Source organism: Lutjanus erythropterus, chromosome 1 (assembly GCF_056507025.1).
Source record: "Lutjanus erythropterus isolate fLutEry1 chromosome 1, fLutEry1.hap2, whole genome shotgun sequence".
NCBI lineage: Eukaryota > Metazoa > Chordata > Actinopteri > Lutjaniformes > Lutjanidae > Lutjanus > Lutjanus erythropterus.
Window position 1 is genome coordinate 33403207 of NC_139317.1, and position 18363 is coordinate 33421569.

The 18363-nt window shown below is 39.3% G+C and overlaps 2 protein-coding genes across 6 annotated transcripts in view; one reads left to right on the forward strand and one right to left on the reverse strand.

Annotated features, from left to right (window-relative positions):
* Positions 1-598: 598 nt before the first annotated feature.
* Positions 599-5958, forward strand: ubl7b (ubiquitin-like 7b (bone marrow stromal cell-derived)). 2 transcript variants are annotated; one of them, XM_084720258.1, is made up of 11 exons: positions 599-744; positions 1214-1394; positions 1548-1667; positions 1773-1858; positions 4063-4147; positions 4242-4299; positions 4423-4556; positions 4822-4871; positions 4977-5153; positions 5354-5467; positions 5710-5958. In XM_084720258.1, the coding sequence occupies exons 1-11, from the start codon at positions 742-744 to the stop codon at positions 5848-5850; spliced, it is 1149 nt and encodes a 382-aa protein (XP_084576384.1). In that variant the 5' UTR covers positions 599-741; the 3' UTR covers positions 5851-5958. The 2 variants fall into 2 exon arrangements, with proteins under 2 accessions (XP_084576384.1, XP_084576376.1); XM_084720250.1 differs by lacking the exon at positions 599-744 and adding an exon at positions 751-902.
* Positions 5959-15764: 9806 nt separating this feature from the next.
* shf (Src homology 2 domain containing F) overlaps positions 15765-18363 on the reverse strand; it is a 136441-nt gene continuing 133842 nt past the window's right edge. For all 4 annotated transcript variants that reach the window (XM_084720270.1, XM_084720278.1, XM_084720287.1 and 1 more), the window contains one exon: positions 15765-16855. In XM_084720270.1, coding sequence (XP_084576396.1) covers positions 16669-16855 — 187 coding nt within the window. In that variant the 3' untranslated portion in view covers positions 15765-16668. The remainder of the gene's footprint in view (positions 16856-18363) is intronic.

Genomic DNA, 18363 nt, shown 5'->3' on the forward strand with positions numbered 1-18363 from the left:
GGATGTCTATGAGTCAATTGGCTTGTGTTGTGCCTGTATTGTAATACCAATTACAAACTTCTCAAACGTTGCCCTGACATATACGCCCACAAAAACGGAAACCAGTATTGAAACTAATAGAAAAACTAAACCAAAACTAGGCATGTCTGGAAAATAAAAGTTAAATTGAATTAAAAATCGAAAAAAATCAAAAACGAAAACAAAAAGAAATAAAACTGAAAAACAGTGGAAAAACACAAGACAGATAACTTTTTCCAGTTTGCATGATATTGGCACAGATTTGTGGACTATACACGTAGCCTATACTTTAGATGTATAGATTCGCCTAATAATTACAGTTTTAGTGAGCTGTGGCTCAAAATGAGACATCCAGACCACGAAACTACTGTCTGGAATCAAGTTTGCCCAAGCCATGACACGGCTTTGGAAAATGTGCAGCAGGAAAATCAATTCGGAACCTGTGCAGTACATTGAAAGTAAGCCTCAGTCTTAAAACAAAAGAGATATAATATATGGGCACTGTGTAGTGTTTAGACATATATCATCTAATGTTTAGTTTTTTCTTTGTCTTGAGGTGTACGTGTGTGAGAGAGAGAGAGAACGAAAAAAAGGAGAGTTTTTAAGCCTGTCAATGGTTAAAAAAGACAGAGAAGTGAAAGATCCTTTGTTTGGACCGTGGAAGCAAACGTAACATAGACCACGTGACCCAAAGCAGGAAGCGACTCGGGTGTCAACAATAAAATGGTGAGTGTGCGATATTTCTATAAAGACTCCAGCTGCCCTGGCGTTTCTGTTTGACATTTCTTTTTATGTTACCAAGGACTTGTTCTAAAACTATTTCTTCTACACGAATAGCTCCAGGTTAATTAAAAAAAATCGGCATGTTTTTATTGAAGAAAACGGTAAGCAGCTAACCGGGGTTGAGCAGGTTTGCTAACGTAACGTTTAATTTCATAACCCCTAAAAAGATACATATGAAGGTGGTCACATGTTTTGTCCCGAGTCTCTAACCTAAAATCACCATTTTTTATGTATTATGTTGTGCGGAACAAAGATAGAAGTGTCATTATTTTCTCTGAACGAAAGCACAATAATACGAAATTTTACGTTTCACTAACGTCAAGAGCCCCAGGCTCACACCAGTAATTACTGATCAAATGGATCTTGTGTACTTGCCGCAATCTTAATGCTGTGCTTTTCGTGTGTGTCAAAGGGAGAGATGGCCTCTTCAGACTGGCAGCTGTCTTTGAAGCTGATGGATCAGCCCAAATCCATCTTCCACTTCCCAGAGATGATGCCAGGGGACGTTTCACCTGGAGGATACAGAGTCGCCACTTTGAAACAACTTGTTGCAGCACAGCTCCCAGACTCCATCCCAGACCCTGAACTTATAGGTCTGTTACCACTATGTTATATTATATATAATATTTCACTACTCTGTAGTCTGCAAAGTCCTTGAGGTGAATAAAGGCAGTGTGTTACTCTGTCGTCTATCATTGCTATTTGTCCTTAGAATGGTCTGTGTCTCTGTTCATGTCTCCTATCAGAGCTGGTCCACTGTGGACGGAAACTTAAGGACGACCTAACACTGGATGCCTGCGGGATTCAACCAGGATCCACCTTACACATTCTTAAAAAGACTTGGCCAGAGCCAGAGAGCAGTCCAGGTCTGTGTTTGTCATTAAAGTATTGAAATCCTTTTTTAAAGCTGTGCTCTAAGTGAAACTGAAAGTCTGAGACTGAACATGTTTGTATGTTTTTTTCCCCTCTAGAGCCCGTTAACAGAGCAACTGCAGCCAGGGAGTTCAGGGTGTTTCATGCCGCTCTTCACTCTCTCAACTCTGCCTACAGAGACTCAGTGAGTAGAAGATACAAACACTCACATAGTGGCAAGAAGACCTGGGCAATATATCAATATTATATCAATGTTGTAATGTGAGGCTAGATATTGTTTTAGAGTTTGGACATTGTGGAATAAGTGTTGTCTTTTTCTGGGTTTTAAAGGCTGCATTACAGTAAATTGATGTAATTTCGTGAGCTTAAAAAACGTTCTATTTTATTCAGTTATTTGTCTTTACCTTCTTAGTCATCCACATTAGTGATGATTGTTTATCAAAAACAATATTTTGTGAAAGAACTAATATCAATATCGCCCAGCCCCAATTACTTTATATACTGTTGGGTAGCTTAATTTAGATCAATTCATCATATTCTACAAAACCATCATTCATACTATTTGAGACTTTACACTGTCATTTTAGAGAAAATGTGTACATTTATATTTACAGCTAAAACTATTGAGATATAGCTTAAAAGCCATATTGCCCTGCCTGAGCGGCAAGCACAGCAATACCCATAGTGACACCCCTCCCTCTGCTTGGATAGTTTGTATCACAACTATAGTTTATTTTAGTAAATATATTTGGTACAATATCTCAGCCCTCTGTAACAACTCAAGAGTGTAGGTTTAGGCCTTGCGTAATTTATTGTCCTCTATTCAGGTACATTGAGGCCTCGCTACGCAAAATATCTGAAATGCGTCCTGATTTAACTCTTATGATCAGATTTCACTTCACTTTGTTTAATCATATAGGAAGAATTGGACTGTTGCTTAATACAAATTTGCACATTTGCTCTTGGTCATAAAGTTAGTGAACAGGGTAGCTGGGGATCTGGAATTCATGCGTTCCTCAGTCCAAACCTTGTCTTAGTTAGTTGACATAGGCAGTAAACTGTATCCAGTAAGATTTAGTAAAGGTTAAATGAGTTTAATTAGGTTGCTGAATGCAGGAATGCAGTGCGATGTTTGCACGACACAAACTTTCGGACACACACATCCTTGACCTGAAGGCTCTTTGGCTCGGGTGATTGGGTTTTTCTTCACAGTCACCTGGGTGCAGTTACACCTGTGTTCACAGCTGTTTGGTTCTGATTGGATCACCCTAGATGCATTTTAGCACTATGTATGAACAGGACCCTTGGCAACTACGAACTAAAGATCATCTTCAACCGGAAGAGGTTTAGCTATTATTGGCTGGCGGCTTTCCATGGTAAAAACCTACCAGGCACAATCACTTTTACAGTACCAGCACATTGGCTTGAGTGATAAAGGGATAGTTTGGACATAAACTAGTCACTTGTACTGATATTGATCTCTAGATATTGGCACAGGTATGGATGGAGATACTTGTCAGCACCAGAGAAATAAATGAATAAACTACTAAGCTAAAAAACTTACATAGCTCACACTAGTTTTAAAGCAATTTCACTAATTTCCTGTGAAAGTTAAGATGACTAGTCATATAATTGTGGCTTGTTAACATATACTGCTACATTTTTCTCCAGGAGCCTTTTTTGTGATCAATTGAGATGTACAGTTTGAATTTGAAATTTTCTTTGCATTTGTTTAACACTATTTAAATATTATTTCTACTCACATAGCGTTTTGCTCCTGAGCAAACTAATGACAGTGATATAACAACTGTCTAGTTAAATCAAATCTGTCATTTGGCATTCAGTGACATGTATTTTTAATGATATAACACACAATAATAATCAACATTAATATTAATGGAAGACAGTTGGCCTACATTTTATTTAATGGGGGTAGTAAGGGACCTGAATAAAGGTAGAGAAGCGCTGATCTATAGTATATTCTGATCTGTTGTGGAACTAATTTATTTGTGGAGTGATATAGAGGTGATACTGAAATCAGACAGCAGAATCAATCATCCAACCATCAACACTGTTTGAGGGCTATAAATTTATTTTAAATGTTTTTGTCAAGTGGTCCTATGTGTTAATGCTCATACTCTGCACCTATACTGTATATCAGTATTACCACAATGAGTAATTCATCCCATGTGTCAAACATGGAATGCCCACTAATCATTGGTTAAACAAGTATCGGTTAGAGTTGTCTGATTGTATAAATAATTACTGGCTGCTACTTTGAAATGATTCCTGTAACTTTTTCTACAGCAGTTAAGTTACTGTTACTGTTTTTTATACTGCTGTTGCTACATTTCCAAATGGGACTTTATGTCTTTTCCCCACATTCAGGTTTATAAAATGCTGACAAATAAAGAGTCTCTGGATCAAATTATTGTGGCCACACCAGGACTCAGGACAGACCCAGTTGCCCTAGGTAAGACTTACTGAGTTTAATAAATACAGTTATGCCATTTCATCGCACCATGCAAATATGCAAATAGTAATATGACACCCTTTCACCTGTTCAGGGGTGCTTCAAGACAAAGATCTCTTTGTGCAGTTCACAGACCCGAACATGCTGGATGTGTGAGTATGACTTCTCTATTTGTTATTCACTCCAATATGGCACATAATAAGTGATCACAGTGCATACACACAAGTGAAAGGTAATTTAAATTCACAACTGTACTTTTCTGGTGTGTTTCATAGGTTGATCAGTTCACACCCAGCCCTCGTCAATGCCATCATCCTGGTCCTGCACTCTGTGGCAGGCAGCATGCCCGCGCAGTCCAGTGCCAGCTCTTCTCGTAATGTCTCTGCCAGTTCGTACAGTGATATGCCAGGTGAGCACGAAAGATGGTGAAATAAAAACAGGTAGAATCAACGGAAAGCGAGAGAGGACTACAAACAGTTAGAGATGGAAACAACTGAGCTGAGAAGTAACTTAAAAGTAGCGTTCAAAGACCATCTTTTATATAGTTGAAATTGTTTCACTTATATTATTCTTTACTTCTTGTCCTTGTCTTTGCTTCATAATTGTCTTAATGCTTTTTTTCGGTTTTTGTTGAGGTCACTACAAATGTACAAATAATTATTTTCATCTGGCAGGTGGCTTCATGTTTGAGGGCATGTCTGATGACGAGGAAGATTTCCAGTCTGTAAGTCCCGCTGCTTGATGCTCAACATCAGATTTCGTGAAAAGGAAAACCAATGATGCCAAGGGGGTGTTAATGTTTTTCTGTGTGTCTAAATGTGTGTAACAGGGGAGCCCGGCAGGTCCTTCCAACAGATCAGGAGGCTCAGCAGGAATGCGTCCAGTGTCTCTGAGCCACAGTGGAGCGACGGGCCCTCGACCAATAACACAGAGTGAGCTGGCGACGGCTTTGGCCCTCGCCAGCACTCCTGACAGCAGTGCAGTCACTCCGACAACTTCAAGCCAGGTGAGAGTTTAGTTACATCTGGAAAAAGATACACAGACACAATATTTTTTAACTCCTGAACTGAGTTAAGATTCTAATGAGTCATTAGACATTTAAATGTATTAAAAACAACATCTCTACCACAAAACCTGGCTACGTTATTGCAGATGAGTACATTTATCTTTTGTTTTTCATTTCCTGTCATCCTGTCTTTGATTTAGGCGGACCCCTCCAGTAGTGTAGCCCCAATGCCAGCAGGGACCCCGGTCAGCAATGATCTCTTCAGTCAGGCTCTACAGCAAGCTCTGCAAGCCTCCAACATGTCCGCTCTACAGGTGAAGCTATAAACTTACCAACTAAAGAGAAAGCATTCTCAAATATCACAGTATAATAGTAATAATAATAATAAGAAAAAGAAATAGTTACCGGCCTGTTGATCCTGTACGATTTGTGACATCACTGCAGCTGATAAGTTGTTTATGCAGAATTTAAAGGAGGCTTGTGCTTGAGACTCTGGTGATTTTGGCTGCTCTTTGGTTAAAAGAGTTATTCAGTGACAGTGTTTTTGTTTTGCCAGGGCCGCTGGCAGTCCCAGATGCAGCAGCTCAGGGACATGGGAATCCAGGATGAGGAGCTGATGCTGAGGGCGCTGCAGGCCACAGATGGTGACATCCAGGCTGCCCTGGAGCTCATATTTGCTGGAGGCCCAGGACTCTGAGCCCATACCCGACGGACAAAGGCTTTTGTGGAGGAGAGAGCAGGAAAAAGCTTGTCATCCTGTTGCCCAGAAATGTTAAATTACAGCTGTAGACATTCAGTGTATAGATTTACAGCTTTTTCTTATGGATGTGACTAGAATAAGATTTTAAATAAATTTAATTATGCTTACCTCATCTACTCACAAGCCTGCCTTCTTGTTATTTAATAGGTTGCATTGGTTTTGTCCATTGGTTCTCAACCTGGGGGTCCTGACCCCCATTAGGGGTAGCCAGAACTTCGCAGGGGGTCACAGGGCCTTCTTGATTTCATGAGGTGTAAGAAAAATTTCAAAACTAAATATATAGTAGGCCTATGTGTCAGCATTTCATTCACTTCTGTGAAGGAAACTAAATAAATTGTCTTTTTTTTTTAAAGTTTAAACAATTATTTTAAATATAAGCTAAAAAAAACGTCTCACAGGATAAAGGCACAGTGAAGACCTTAACACAAGCTAAATTCACAGATACTTCACTTTCTGCTGAACAGCCTCATCCTGTATTTGAAAAGTATGCAGTATGTATTATGATCCTAAACATATCAGATGCAATATTCACATGAGATAATCTGCTCAAAACTCATTAAAATCCCTCCATTTACACCACCTTCCTGCAGTTATTGCCTTCACTGTTTGGCTTAATTGTATAGTTAATCAGTTTTTCTGCACTGTTATTGTTATGCATTAATTATGATATGAAATATCTATAATGTCTCTTAGTCAGGAGTCATGAGTTTACTCAACAGAAAAGGGTTTCTTAAGGACAAAGGTTGGGCATCGCTGCTCTAATCAGTCTAAATTATCTGTTGAACTCCATTGAAACACTGGTGTCTGACTATAAGGTCACCCTGAGCTGGCTCACATTTAATTTTCTTGTTTGTTTCTTAATCCTGCAAGTAGATATTATCACATAAGTACAGGGTTTCAGTATTAAAATGTGCATGAAAAACCACACTGCACATTCACTGTATCCTCAGCCTATGTAATTCTACTATTTGTACACTAGATGGCAATGCAGTAGTTCATTTCTATCCAGCCATGACTGATTGTCATCCTAGCAGACACTGCTTGCCAATTGCTCTTTCTTCTTTTTCTGTTTTTAAAATCATGCTCTTGATCTGCCCTCTGTTGAACAGTGTAAGAGAAATGGTTTTTATTTGTAGTTGTGGGCTTTCATTTTTCAAAGGAGGCAATATGCTTAGACAGCTAGTAACATAAAAAAGAAAGTTGCACAGACAAGGTGAAAGCTTTATTAACATCTATTAAGATGTTGCTGTGCTTGTCAGAGCATTGTTACCATTAGCTAAGCCCCTCCTCCCCCCCCCCCCCCAAGCCTTATTACAGAGGGCTGCATTTGCTTTGTCTCATTGTCTCCCATCAGGGTATTTTAGGGGAGGACATATTGCGTGCCCCCCTCCGCTACCTACCGTTCTCCATCTACAGTAATTGCCCTGCTTAGTTTTATTACTGCATCTGTGAATGTGACAGCTCAATCAGTGGATTGCCCTTTCATGAGCACAGCACCCAAACAGCGCTTTGTGTCCGTCTGTCCCCATTACCATTTTATATGCAGGCACACCTGCGGGCAATTTCCACCTCCAACTGCCTCCAAGGGTATTTTAAAAATAAAGCATTTCCATTGTGCTGAAGGAAACAGTGTCACAGCTTCAGCACAACAATAGTGAATAAAAGTGTCATTGACTTTCTAGCAAATTAAAAAAAACGAGACGGTTCAGCTTGCCCAGATGAAATAGTGGTATTTTAATCCAAGCTGGAGCAATGTTGAATAGTTTTGCATTGATTTCCATTTAGACTTGTTTTTTTTTCTGTACTTCTGTTGCTAGTTAGCTGTGAAGTCAGATCTAGAATGTGTTGCAGCATAAATACAGCAGTGAACTGTGTCTGTTTACTGTTTCATGCATAGACCACATTCACAAATAACTGCAGCTTTACTAATATTTTCAACAGTTTACTGTGAGAAATCATGTGAAGTTGTCATGGAGACGCTCAATGGTGTGTGAACTGCCGTCACACATATGGTATACAAAAGCTGTTATTGCACACCATATTTAAGTCCCTTTTGTCATTAACTGTGGAGTAGTATTGACTCTGTAATCTCATAGGACCCTGCCTGATATTAAATCCTCTATATCCAACCTCATGTCAAAAGAGAACTGAGATTACAATGCACTGTATGAACCCTTTCATCACCTCTTCACCAATATAAGACAAATCCCTACTCCAAAAACATAGAGGGTGTGTTTATTCCTCTAAAACTACAGGAATAAAGATGTTGTTGTCATGGCAGCAAATCCAACACATGAGCGAGACAGAGGTGACTCTTTGACTGGGTTGCACCAAGAAAGATTCATTTAATCTAAAATGAGTTCTAATCAGAGTTTAGCTAAACTAGGTTTAAAATGAGTAAATCCAGTTTTAAGATTAAGCACAGCTTTGTTGCACAATGAAATACTGAATAAAAATTAGAATATTGTTAGGATGTAGTAAACATAAAAGGAAAACGTAATTTTCGATGCTCATAACAAAAGGTTAAATTGTTTGCTAACTAGCTAAAAAAAAATTGAAATCTTACATTGTTTGCTTGGTAGCTAAAAAGTTATCAAAATGTTATATTGTTTGCTAGCTAATTAAAAAGATAACAAAACGTTACAATTTTGCTAGCTTGCTAAAAAGTTATAGAAGATTAAAAAACAGACAACACAGTTTCCTCAAGGAACTTGATTTTTTGCTCAGTCCATCTCAAAAGGTAGGCATTTTAAAAACTCCTAACATAAAAAATCCTCAAGTGTAAGATCAAAGTTAATACCGGATCACATTTCAAATTGGAGTTTAAAGTTTTGGGTACAACAGAAGAGAGAAGAGAGCGTAAAATATAACTGAGGCTTGAATGTATAATCTTTCTAAATTTTAAGATATGTTTAAAGTTCAAAATTGTATTCTGCACGCGCCATCTGAAGTGAACGACCAACTCTGAAGATCTGAGATGGAGCAGAAATGATGGAAAACAGGCTGTTATTTCTCTTCCTCTGTCTATTCTACCACTTAAACCAATCCGTACTTTAACCCATGGTCGTAGAGGTTTTGAATAGCTAGAATCACATCATTCTTCAAGGGCTTGTTAGACTTTTTCTTCTCTGTGTTGTTTTTTAAATTTCAGCTGTTACCACAATGACACAGTGGTGGATGCATATGTGTGAAAAAAAAACCCAAAACACTTCAGAGCAGGTACAGGAAATATCTTAAACAACCAGAAAGATGACATGCTAATGAACCAAGCCTGGAGCTTTGAAGCTGGCACCAATCTGCCCATTTCCTCCCACTGTGACCTGGGATTCAGGTAATGAGCAAGGTTTTGCACCATGTCATTATAGGCAATATGTTAAGCCAATAGAAATCATCAACGGCAGGCCTTTTGAAACGGCGTAAAAGCCCCTCTAATCAAGCCTTCACAGCCACGTAGAACAATACCAACACTATTCTCTCCAGATGAAATCCTCCAACGTGCCAGAGGAGAAGCAAAGGATGGAGTTGGTATAATGCCCTCCATGTGCTTTTGTCTTTCTGAAAGGAGGCAACCCACGTGTTATTAACATAAGGTCTGTTACCTGAGATTGCTTTCTGCCCAGCGTGACTGAGCGGAATATGAAATGAGGTTCTGATGGACACGAGGCCATTTTATCCCCTTGTGGCCCATTCATTGCTTTCAAGCCATGCTTTTATTCTTCCCCTCTTCTTTTTCCAGCACTCCTTTTTGACCACAAAAGCTTCTTTGATGCATTTCATCCCAGGTGCTTTAACCCTTGATGGAGTTTAGCTGGAGAAGAACAGAGCTGCTGCAGAGGGAGAGGCAAAGATCGCGCACACAAACCCCTGTGAGTTAGAATGGAAACTTAAAATAGCAGCTTCACCCCTTGTTTTGTCTGAAGTTGTGGATTTGAGTCAGTTGAGATGAAAAATACAGACATAGAAAAGCTACTCGAAAATCTGAAGTGACATTTGAAATGGAAAATTTCAGAATTATTCAGTGCATCAGTGTGTGTGTGGCTAGTGCTGTTATTGAACAACACTAAAGAAAAACTAAATAAATCAGAAGTGAAAAGTTGAATCAACTAATCTTTTCTCAATAACTTAATGTAATTACTCAAGTTTTATTTATTCAAGTTAATTAAACTTAAAAAATCTACCACTTATTTCAAACACTTCAAACATGTTTGTCAAACTTAAAGTCTTTTGACTTGAAGTGATGATTTGAATGAACACTGCACAGAGTTCAATCAACTCATTATATTCAATTTCTGAAAAATAATAATCAGAATATTAGCAGACTTCCCAACATGCATTGTTTGAGAGATTTTTTTATTTTCACAATAATGAAAACACTGCAAACCATTATGAAGGTTAGTATTGAATTCAGTCCCTACAATCTTAAACTTTGAACGTAATAAATTCACTGGGAACAGTTTCACATATTGTCTTTGTGTTAATGCTGGAACTAAGTAGCTCTGTCCTTTAGGTGAACTGAAGAACTGACTTTTCAAAGTGAGAGAATGTGAAAGGAAATCAAATTTGTCTTTGATGTTTCTCAGTGTAGCTCAACTTAATATCTTAAGTTTCTTGAATGTATTTTCTTAAGTGTAACTGGATTATTAATAAGTTTAGTTGACTAGAAAATATTCATTGTTTTGAATCATTACAAAATTACCATAATATGTATTTTAAAATTCAGTCAACTTAAAGTTTAAGGCAGACCAGACACTAACTTTTTTAAGTTAAAACAAATAGCTAATTTTTTACAGTGGATATTCCACTAATTATCTGTTTTGCAGTTTTGATTTAGGATTTTACATGTTCACTGCCAAAGAAAGTGGACAAAAACACAGAATGGCACAACAATGAGCCACACGGACAAAGTCCTCACCGTCTGGCTGCCAGTTACTGTACAAGCCAAACCTGAGGTGTGTGTGGATTACAGTTTCTGCCTACTCTCAAACAACTTGAGAGGCTATGAATGTTCAGTGTTCCCTTTCATCAACCTCCTGCCTGTGCTCCTCCTGAATGCCTGCCAGATGTTTTGTGGCCAGAATGTGCTGTGTTAAAAAACTGTTTCTGCTGTCACAATGCAACAGTTCTGAAAGAGACTTTAGGGTGAGCGATTAGGGGTTTCGGCAGAACTGACCGCAGTTTCATTTACATGTGGCAGCAACACCACAGGGGGTATGATAGCTTGGAAGTGTTGTAGTGATGTGTCTGGCTAAGAAGTATCCACACTCACAGAAAAAAATGCTTGCATGTATACTGTCTGAAAACTGGTTTTATACTGTACAGAGTATTAGAGAAGCATTAAAAACAATACAGACAATCAGCTACATTTTGTTGCTGTTGCAAAGCATCCAAACATATGAATTTGCTGGTATTTGTCTGTGTCTATTGAGGAATATAATTTGGCACTAATTGTAGGGAAAACAGAGTTCAGTTGGTATACTTCCAGTTAATTAATTCAGAATAATTGGTGGGGCAATGTAGACTGTTTGTCAGTGCACACTAAAACAATAACAGAAGATGAAGGTGGCGTGGGATCATAGGAGCCGTTACCTTCACTTTTGAACAAAAGCCGTAGCTGATGAAAATCTATGTGACACAGCTCAGGCAGAATGAGGTAATATTAAAATATTATTCATGCTGTCTAGTCATACGTGCCGACTTCCTTCCTCACTCTTTGATTCATCCTGTGTGCAACTAGCAAGAAACACACTGTTACCTTGAATAAATTACAGATTTCTGTTTTTGGACATTGTTAGAAACATTTGAGATAATCTAAGTACACAACTCAACATATTATATAACATATCTTGCATTTTTAGACATTTAAATGCGAAGTTAATAGTTAGTTTTGGTTTAGTTTTAGTTTTCCTGTAGTTAGTATCTAAGGGCAGACTTCTTCCGGGTGAAATTAATATAGAAAATGATTTTACAGTACCATAAAACAAAGCATTACCACTGGAAATCTTCTGCTACATTTTTGTCTCACCTTGGCTGACTAAGCAATGTCCTCTACATCTGTTACTTGAGGCAAAGACTTTGTTCAAATGCCAAGAAACATGTGTGATTTACACTTCATTAAATTTACAGTACGGACAAAAATAGCCTACATGCATGAAATGCTGCTATAAACTGTTTTTCTTATAAAAAAAAAAAAAGGCCAGAGGTGTGATTACTGGAGACATGCGGCCTAATTGTAGGAAATATGGACTACAACCTCCAGACAGATGCACATAAAGCTCTGCTGGGATGAACAACAGGGTGAAAAAATTATTACAGCACTGTGCTACAAAGTGGATCAATAGAGGACAACAAGTGCTGGAGTACTGGCTTGATAATAGCTCCAGCATTCTGTCCTTGACTCAAACAATGGTCGCTCTTCACAATCTGTCGGAGGGCTTCACCATGGTAACTGGCGATGGCGAAGATACAGGAAGGACCTTTTCTCTTGCTTAATAATTATATGTTTGCTTTATTGTGGCGTGTCTGTGTGAAGAAACGGAAAAAGAAGAGCACTGAAACATTAAATCACACGTAAACTCATAAACCCAATTTTATTTATTTTGAACCTTGATGCCTCTATGTCCCCATACAATACATTCAGTATATACATTTGGCCATGAGGGACTGTACAGAGATATGTTATAGTAGTGCATACATACATGGCACGAAAATGGACACAAAGGAAACTCATACATGCCACTTTACCACAGTAAAGTGATAACACAAGATACACACGGGGCAAGTCAATGGCTGATGGTTGCTTACACCAGTACACACACGCACACACACCCACACAAACACTGTTTCATGCATGCACAACTGTGTGTAGACACACACACGCACGCGCGCTTTAAGACACTTCTGAGGGAGGCGAGGGGCTCTTTCAGGTTCTCATAATAGAAATATACGAATGTGGAGAGCGCGTCTGCTGATTGCAGCAAATCCCTCACCCTGTCAGAACACCCTCCCCTCTGTCTCCCCCTTTATTCTCTCTTTATTTTCCCTTTCTCCAAAGCTAAGGCCTCTCTCCAGGCGGTCTGGCCATCACACGCAGGCTCTTTTCCTGTAATCGAGTAATACTCATCAGCAGCAGTAACTAAATAAAGAGCCTCTACCGTCAACATTTGATCTTTGAAACAGGGAACATTCGGAGTATAAAGGATACGTCACACATATAGTTTATTTCATTTCTTCTTAGGATATCTTCTCTCAAGGAAATACATAGGTCCACTTCGACAACATACTATCCTTTAATAAAACTGCAGAGGCTGCCTCATCACATGAACAGACACCCTCACACGACATACTTACATACATCCGATGACAGCAACATCTGTCTGCTCACTTACTGTGCCAACAAAATAAACATCTGTATACATCCCACTTTCTGCAAACTATTCCAGGTCGTCCTGCTGATTACGTCTCTACCTGGTGGACATTTTGTACCATCACATTTGTCATAAACACTCGATGGAGGCACACAATCATTTCCCCTTCAGTGACTGCAGTTTATAGTTGCATAGCACACAGCAGAGTCAAAGCCGAAATGTGTTTGGCTTTGTATATACAGTGGTCATGCTCTCTAAAGTCAGTTTCTAATTCCCAAGTGTCAGTCATTTTCAGCTTGGACAAAAGCCCCCCTCCAAAATTTACATTTTTACTTGGATTTGCTCATTAAACCACAGAATTTTGCAACCCATAAGAATGACAAAGTTTCCCCTGAAGAGGCAGTTTGATCATACGAGCATTAGACACCCTCATTAGTGCCAGTTCGTGCTGCCAAATCAGCTTGTTCTTGCTGTAATTGGTCAGCAATATAAAATGCTGTGGGCCACAAAACAGAGTTTCTAAAATCAACTGTGGTTAGATGAGTGAATACAAGGAAAAAGGGAAATTAGGGAGTCACTGGGCTGAATTCTAGTTTCTTGAGTTCAGGGGAGAAAAAACTACTGACAGCTAAAAGGGAAAATTTGTTTCTTTTCATGTGGACGTCCAGTCAGTGTTGATAGGAAATGTAATGTCAGTTGAAGCAATAAATTATTCAGTGAAAACTACATTGATAGAGAAAGCTGAGTTCTCACGCTGCAAAATCTGTAGTTCTGTAGTTCTTCCTGCATCCAGTAATGTGGGCTGGATACAGGAAGAACTACAGGCTATTTCTGCTTGAATTTCTAGTCCCCCCCTCTGGGTAGCCAGAGGGCATGCTAGATGTGTATTTTTGTCTCCTAATGCTCTGTTGTGTCCAACAAAGTAATAGCTATAGGCTTGGGTGATGATACACAGCAACATAGGTGAAGATGTCAGAAGCGTGCAATGCATTCTGGTACATGAATCTGCAAGCATGAGAATTCAGCTTTCATGATCAATATAGCACGCATTAAAAAATATATTGTTTCAACTGACTACATTTACCATCAACACCGACTGGACAATGACATTAAAGGAACCAAATTTTGCCTTTAAGAGGTTCAAGCAAGGGCTGTCACCAGTTTGTACCAGCAAGGTAAAAAACACACTGGATCTCAGAAAGTCTGTGCACACATACACAAACTGTACACATGAACATGTTGGACACATGCGTACTCGCTCACATTCACACATGTATGCACATCAGATAGTAAAGAGTAGATGAGAGTTGTGTAACATTTTAGAAGGGGTGTGCATAGAACTGTCATTACGATGTCATAACCATGTCATGGTACCTGTCGTAAACATGAAGGAGTCTTTATTAATGTTTATGTTTCAGTGTTTTAGTATCATTCAGTCAATTATGTCATTTTTCATTACATTGTTAGAAAAGCATTTGACTGTGTAATAAAACTTTATGAAATCTTTATGACAAGACCAAAATGTCCCACGTTACTTGAGGTGAAGACAAATTCATGACACACTTATAATAGTCTTATGACAGTCAGTGTCAACATCAACCACATATTACACTGTAATATAATGTTAAAAGATAAAAATATGCAGTTTTGTAAAGTTGTCATGATGAAGACATCTCAATCAATTTTCACTTTGCATTAAAAATTACAAATTTGACTGAATGACACTTTATGACAATAGTCATAAACATTTATAAAGACTTCACGACAGAGATCATGCCATCATTATAGTAATGACATTCTTATGCAGACCTCTTCAAGCATGACAAGTTGAAAGCAGGTGTTCATCCAGTTTGAACAGGCTGCGCCGTGATTGGTCCGGGGCGGCAGGGAGGAATATGCGATCGTCTCTCACGCGACACTTGACAGTCCCGTTGGTCAGGAGGTGTCGTGACTTGTGTCTCAGAGTCAGGCCACTGAGGCAAACGTGCATTTTAGCAGAACTTGAAACAACAAAAATGCAAAGCACCACAGTAAAAAGAGGCTGGAGAAGTCCTCCAAAAAACACGATCACATCTGCACGGAACAATGAGGGCGTGGAGGCTGACGGGCCATCACAACGGAGTAACACATCAGTAATAATTACCCCAGAATAAATTACAGTCACAGAACAATCGTTAAAAGCGGAATTGGAAATCAGCTGATCTAGCGGACTGATTTGACCCATGCATTATAAGGCATTAACCAAACATTTGTTACTGACATCACACAGTATCATATTTGTGACTATACATACAATTGCTGATCTGGAAAATCTGCTCCTATTTTCTTAAAAAAATCTTGGATTAACTGTATTCAAAAAACATATTCCTAAAACTGATGACGCAATTTTAAGGGAATTGGGAATGTCGAAGGGAGGGCAGATCAATGTCTGCAATCCCATTGTACCTATTGATCTGCAGATGGGCGAATGAAATTGATTTTCTGAGGTAGACAATGCAGGCATATTTCATTCTCCCAATGCAAAGCCATTCTAAGCAGGGGTGGCGGGGCTAATTTGGTCCATTTGGACAGGCTCTGGTCTCCAGCCTCGGCCAATTGTACAGTGTCAGATGGGCTGACCCATCCATCATGCTTTCCTGCCTGTCTCACCACTGTGGTACTTACACTGTCATTGGTGTGATACTCCCACTCAGTGATGGATAGCAGACAGCATGCACTATGACAAGATAGAGAGATCAGTCTGCAGTGTTCACAGGCCTGTTATTTCCGCACAGCTGGGGACACACCATTCATACAAAGCCAGTTTATTCAATATCCTGGCCACTGTATGGGGCCCATGTGGACAATATCCCCCAGCATGCCTCATAAATGTCTCTTCCCTTACACGTCTCTTACAATCTTCAAGTCCGCTCACAAACAATTACAGTATCCGCAGAGCCTAACCAAATGAGCAAAATTTGTTCATACACAATTTTAGGAGAAAGGTACAACATTTTATGAGAAAAGGTACACCGCAGTGACAAATATTCCAATGTTGTACCTTTCTTTGAGTGTTAAGTGCTAAGGGAAATCAGCTCAAGAATCGATGAAATGATGTTCAACAGATAGTCAGTCTGCGATGTAATGAAGTGGGTGTCTGTCATAAATAAAATAAAATAAAATAAAATAATAAGATTTCTGCAACATAGAGTCTGTATGTATAAGATAGTATGCAGTAGGCCTTCAAAACAGGTCTGGAATTTGTCGGCCAGTGAGGTGAGTCAGGATCAGCAGTTTTGGGACGCCACTGTTCATCTTCCAAATGCGCCTACTGGGCTCTGTCTGCGGGGACACATCACAGGGTTGCCCAGTGAGTACTGCAGGGGTGGACGCCTGCAGGCGGCCCAGAGAACTATAGTGTCCTGATAGCTACGGGGTACAGCAGGGACATGTGTTCCGCGCCCTTGATGGGCAGCTTGCGGCTGGAGTAGAAATGGATGATCTCAGGCACGCTGTCAAAAGGGCAGCTGTTCTGGCCCAGGATGTACTTGTTCTCCTTCGTCCGCGACAGCTTCATGTGCATGAAGCCCTGGCTGCTCCTAAAGGCCGAGGAAGAGAGAAGAGAGGGACAGAAAACATGTTAGTTACAAAACAAGAGAAAAGAGCCATGTAAATCAGATTTTCTCAAGTGACAATTTCCACATTTCATAGCATGAAAAATATATTGTTTATATTAAACAAGCCTATAGCACTGGCTAAACTAATGTCTCTAAGACAAATGCTAATGTCAGCATCATGGATGTATTATGAGAGCTGGATACAGTGTCCCCACTCAGGCTTGGTGCCAGTTTGCTCCAGTTGCTACTCGTGGTGCTGCAACAAAAAACATCCCCTGCAAACCAAAAAGCATTTCACCCCAATCCCCTATCACAAAAGAGATGTCTTTTTTTTAAGTTATGTTTTGGCCTTTTGTTGCCCTTATTACTTAGGACAGCTGAAGAGGAGACAGGAAACAGGGTGAAGAGAGGGGGGATGACACGCAGCAAAGGGCCACAGGTGGGAATCGAGCCAGCGGCCGCTGCAGAGGACTAACAGCCTCCACACATGGGGCAGATGCTCTACCAACTGAGCAACAGGGCTGCCCCATAAAAGAGATGTCTGTAAGACTTTTGACAGCACATGTTGAGTGGTACAAAAGATCAATTATTACTCTTTTAATAAGGAATTTGTAAACCATAGTGGTTCTATAATAAAAACTTCACCAGAGGCTAGAAAAGCTTCTTTTATGTTTAATGTCATTTGAGTATAAAGTCTATGTGCAAATCAGGACTGTGTGAGAGCAGCCAGTGAAACAAAAATACTGATGAGCATGTGAAATGGACCACATGACACAGAAGCAAACCTGAAAGCACCCAGAATAAGTCTTTAAGATTTGCTTTATTTCCTGGCAGAACAGTTCTGCAGGAATGGGTCCTAAAACCAGAAAATAAGTTAGCATATTAGCACTTGTTGTTCCCACATCTTGAAGTCAATTGTTTTTTAAATCTTTTGGTTAGATGCCTGAAATAAAGTCTGTGGTTAGCACAAGCTTAAGAGGACTTAATTTTTTTGTTCTATGACATACAATGTCAGAGAATAGCCCATTCATTAATTTTCAAGCTTTTAAAACATTTGAATAAAGACAGCTGGCTAAATGAGACAACATTTGTTGGAGAATTTAATGCCTAACCCTAGTCACCTAATGGTGGTGATGTGAAGTCATGTGACTGTGGTGTACTTCATTTATAGCCAAACCTTATTTTTAATTCATAGTTTATTTTCTACAGTAATGCAAAATCTATCCCATTGGCTTTTTGAGGAGTGATCCAGAGTGATGCTAACTTCCAGATTGACCTAAAATAATATATCATCCCTGCAGCACTCTATTTTAATTCAAATTAATGGATGACACCTTGGAGTCCAGTATCCAGTTCTTACAATACATCCATTATCACCATGGCACATGGGAGAATTTCACCTTCAGGGCAAAATTCAGAACGAGCTTTCTGGCAGAAAGTCAATAGGATTCATCCTCTGAGAACCATGAGTATCTGTACCCAATTTCACA

What these genes read in the sequence shown, in the direction of transcription:
- ubl7b (XM_084720250.1), top strand. Translation starts at nt 882, where the DNA reads ATGTTTTTATTGAAGAAAACG. An exon ending in ACTCTGCCTACAGAGACTCA is followed by an intron (nt 1,859 to 4,062) that starts GTGAGTAGAAGA and finishes CCCCACATTCAG; the next exon opens with GTTTATAAAATGCTGACAAA. An exon ending in CCAACATGTCCGCTCTACAG is followed by an intron (nt 5,468 to 5,709) that starts GTGAAGCTATAA and finishes TTGTTTTGCCAG; the next exon opens with GGCCGCTGGCAGTCCCAGAT.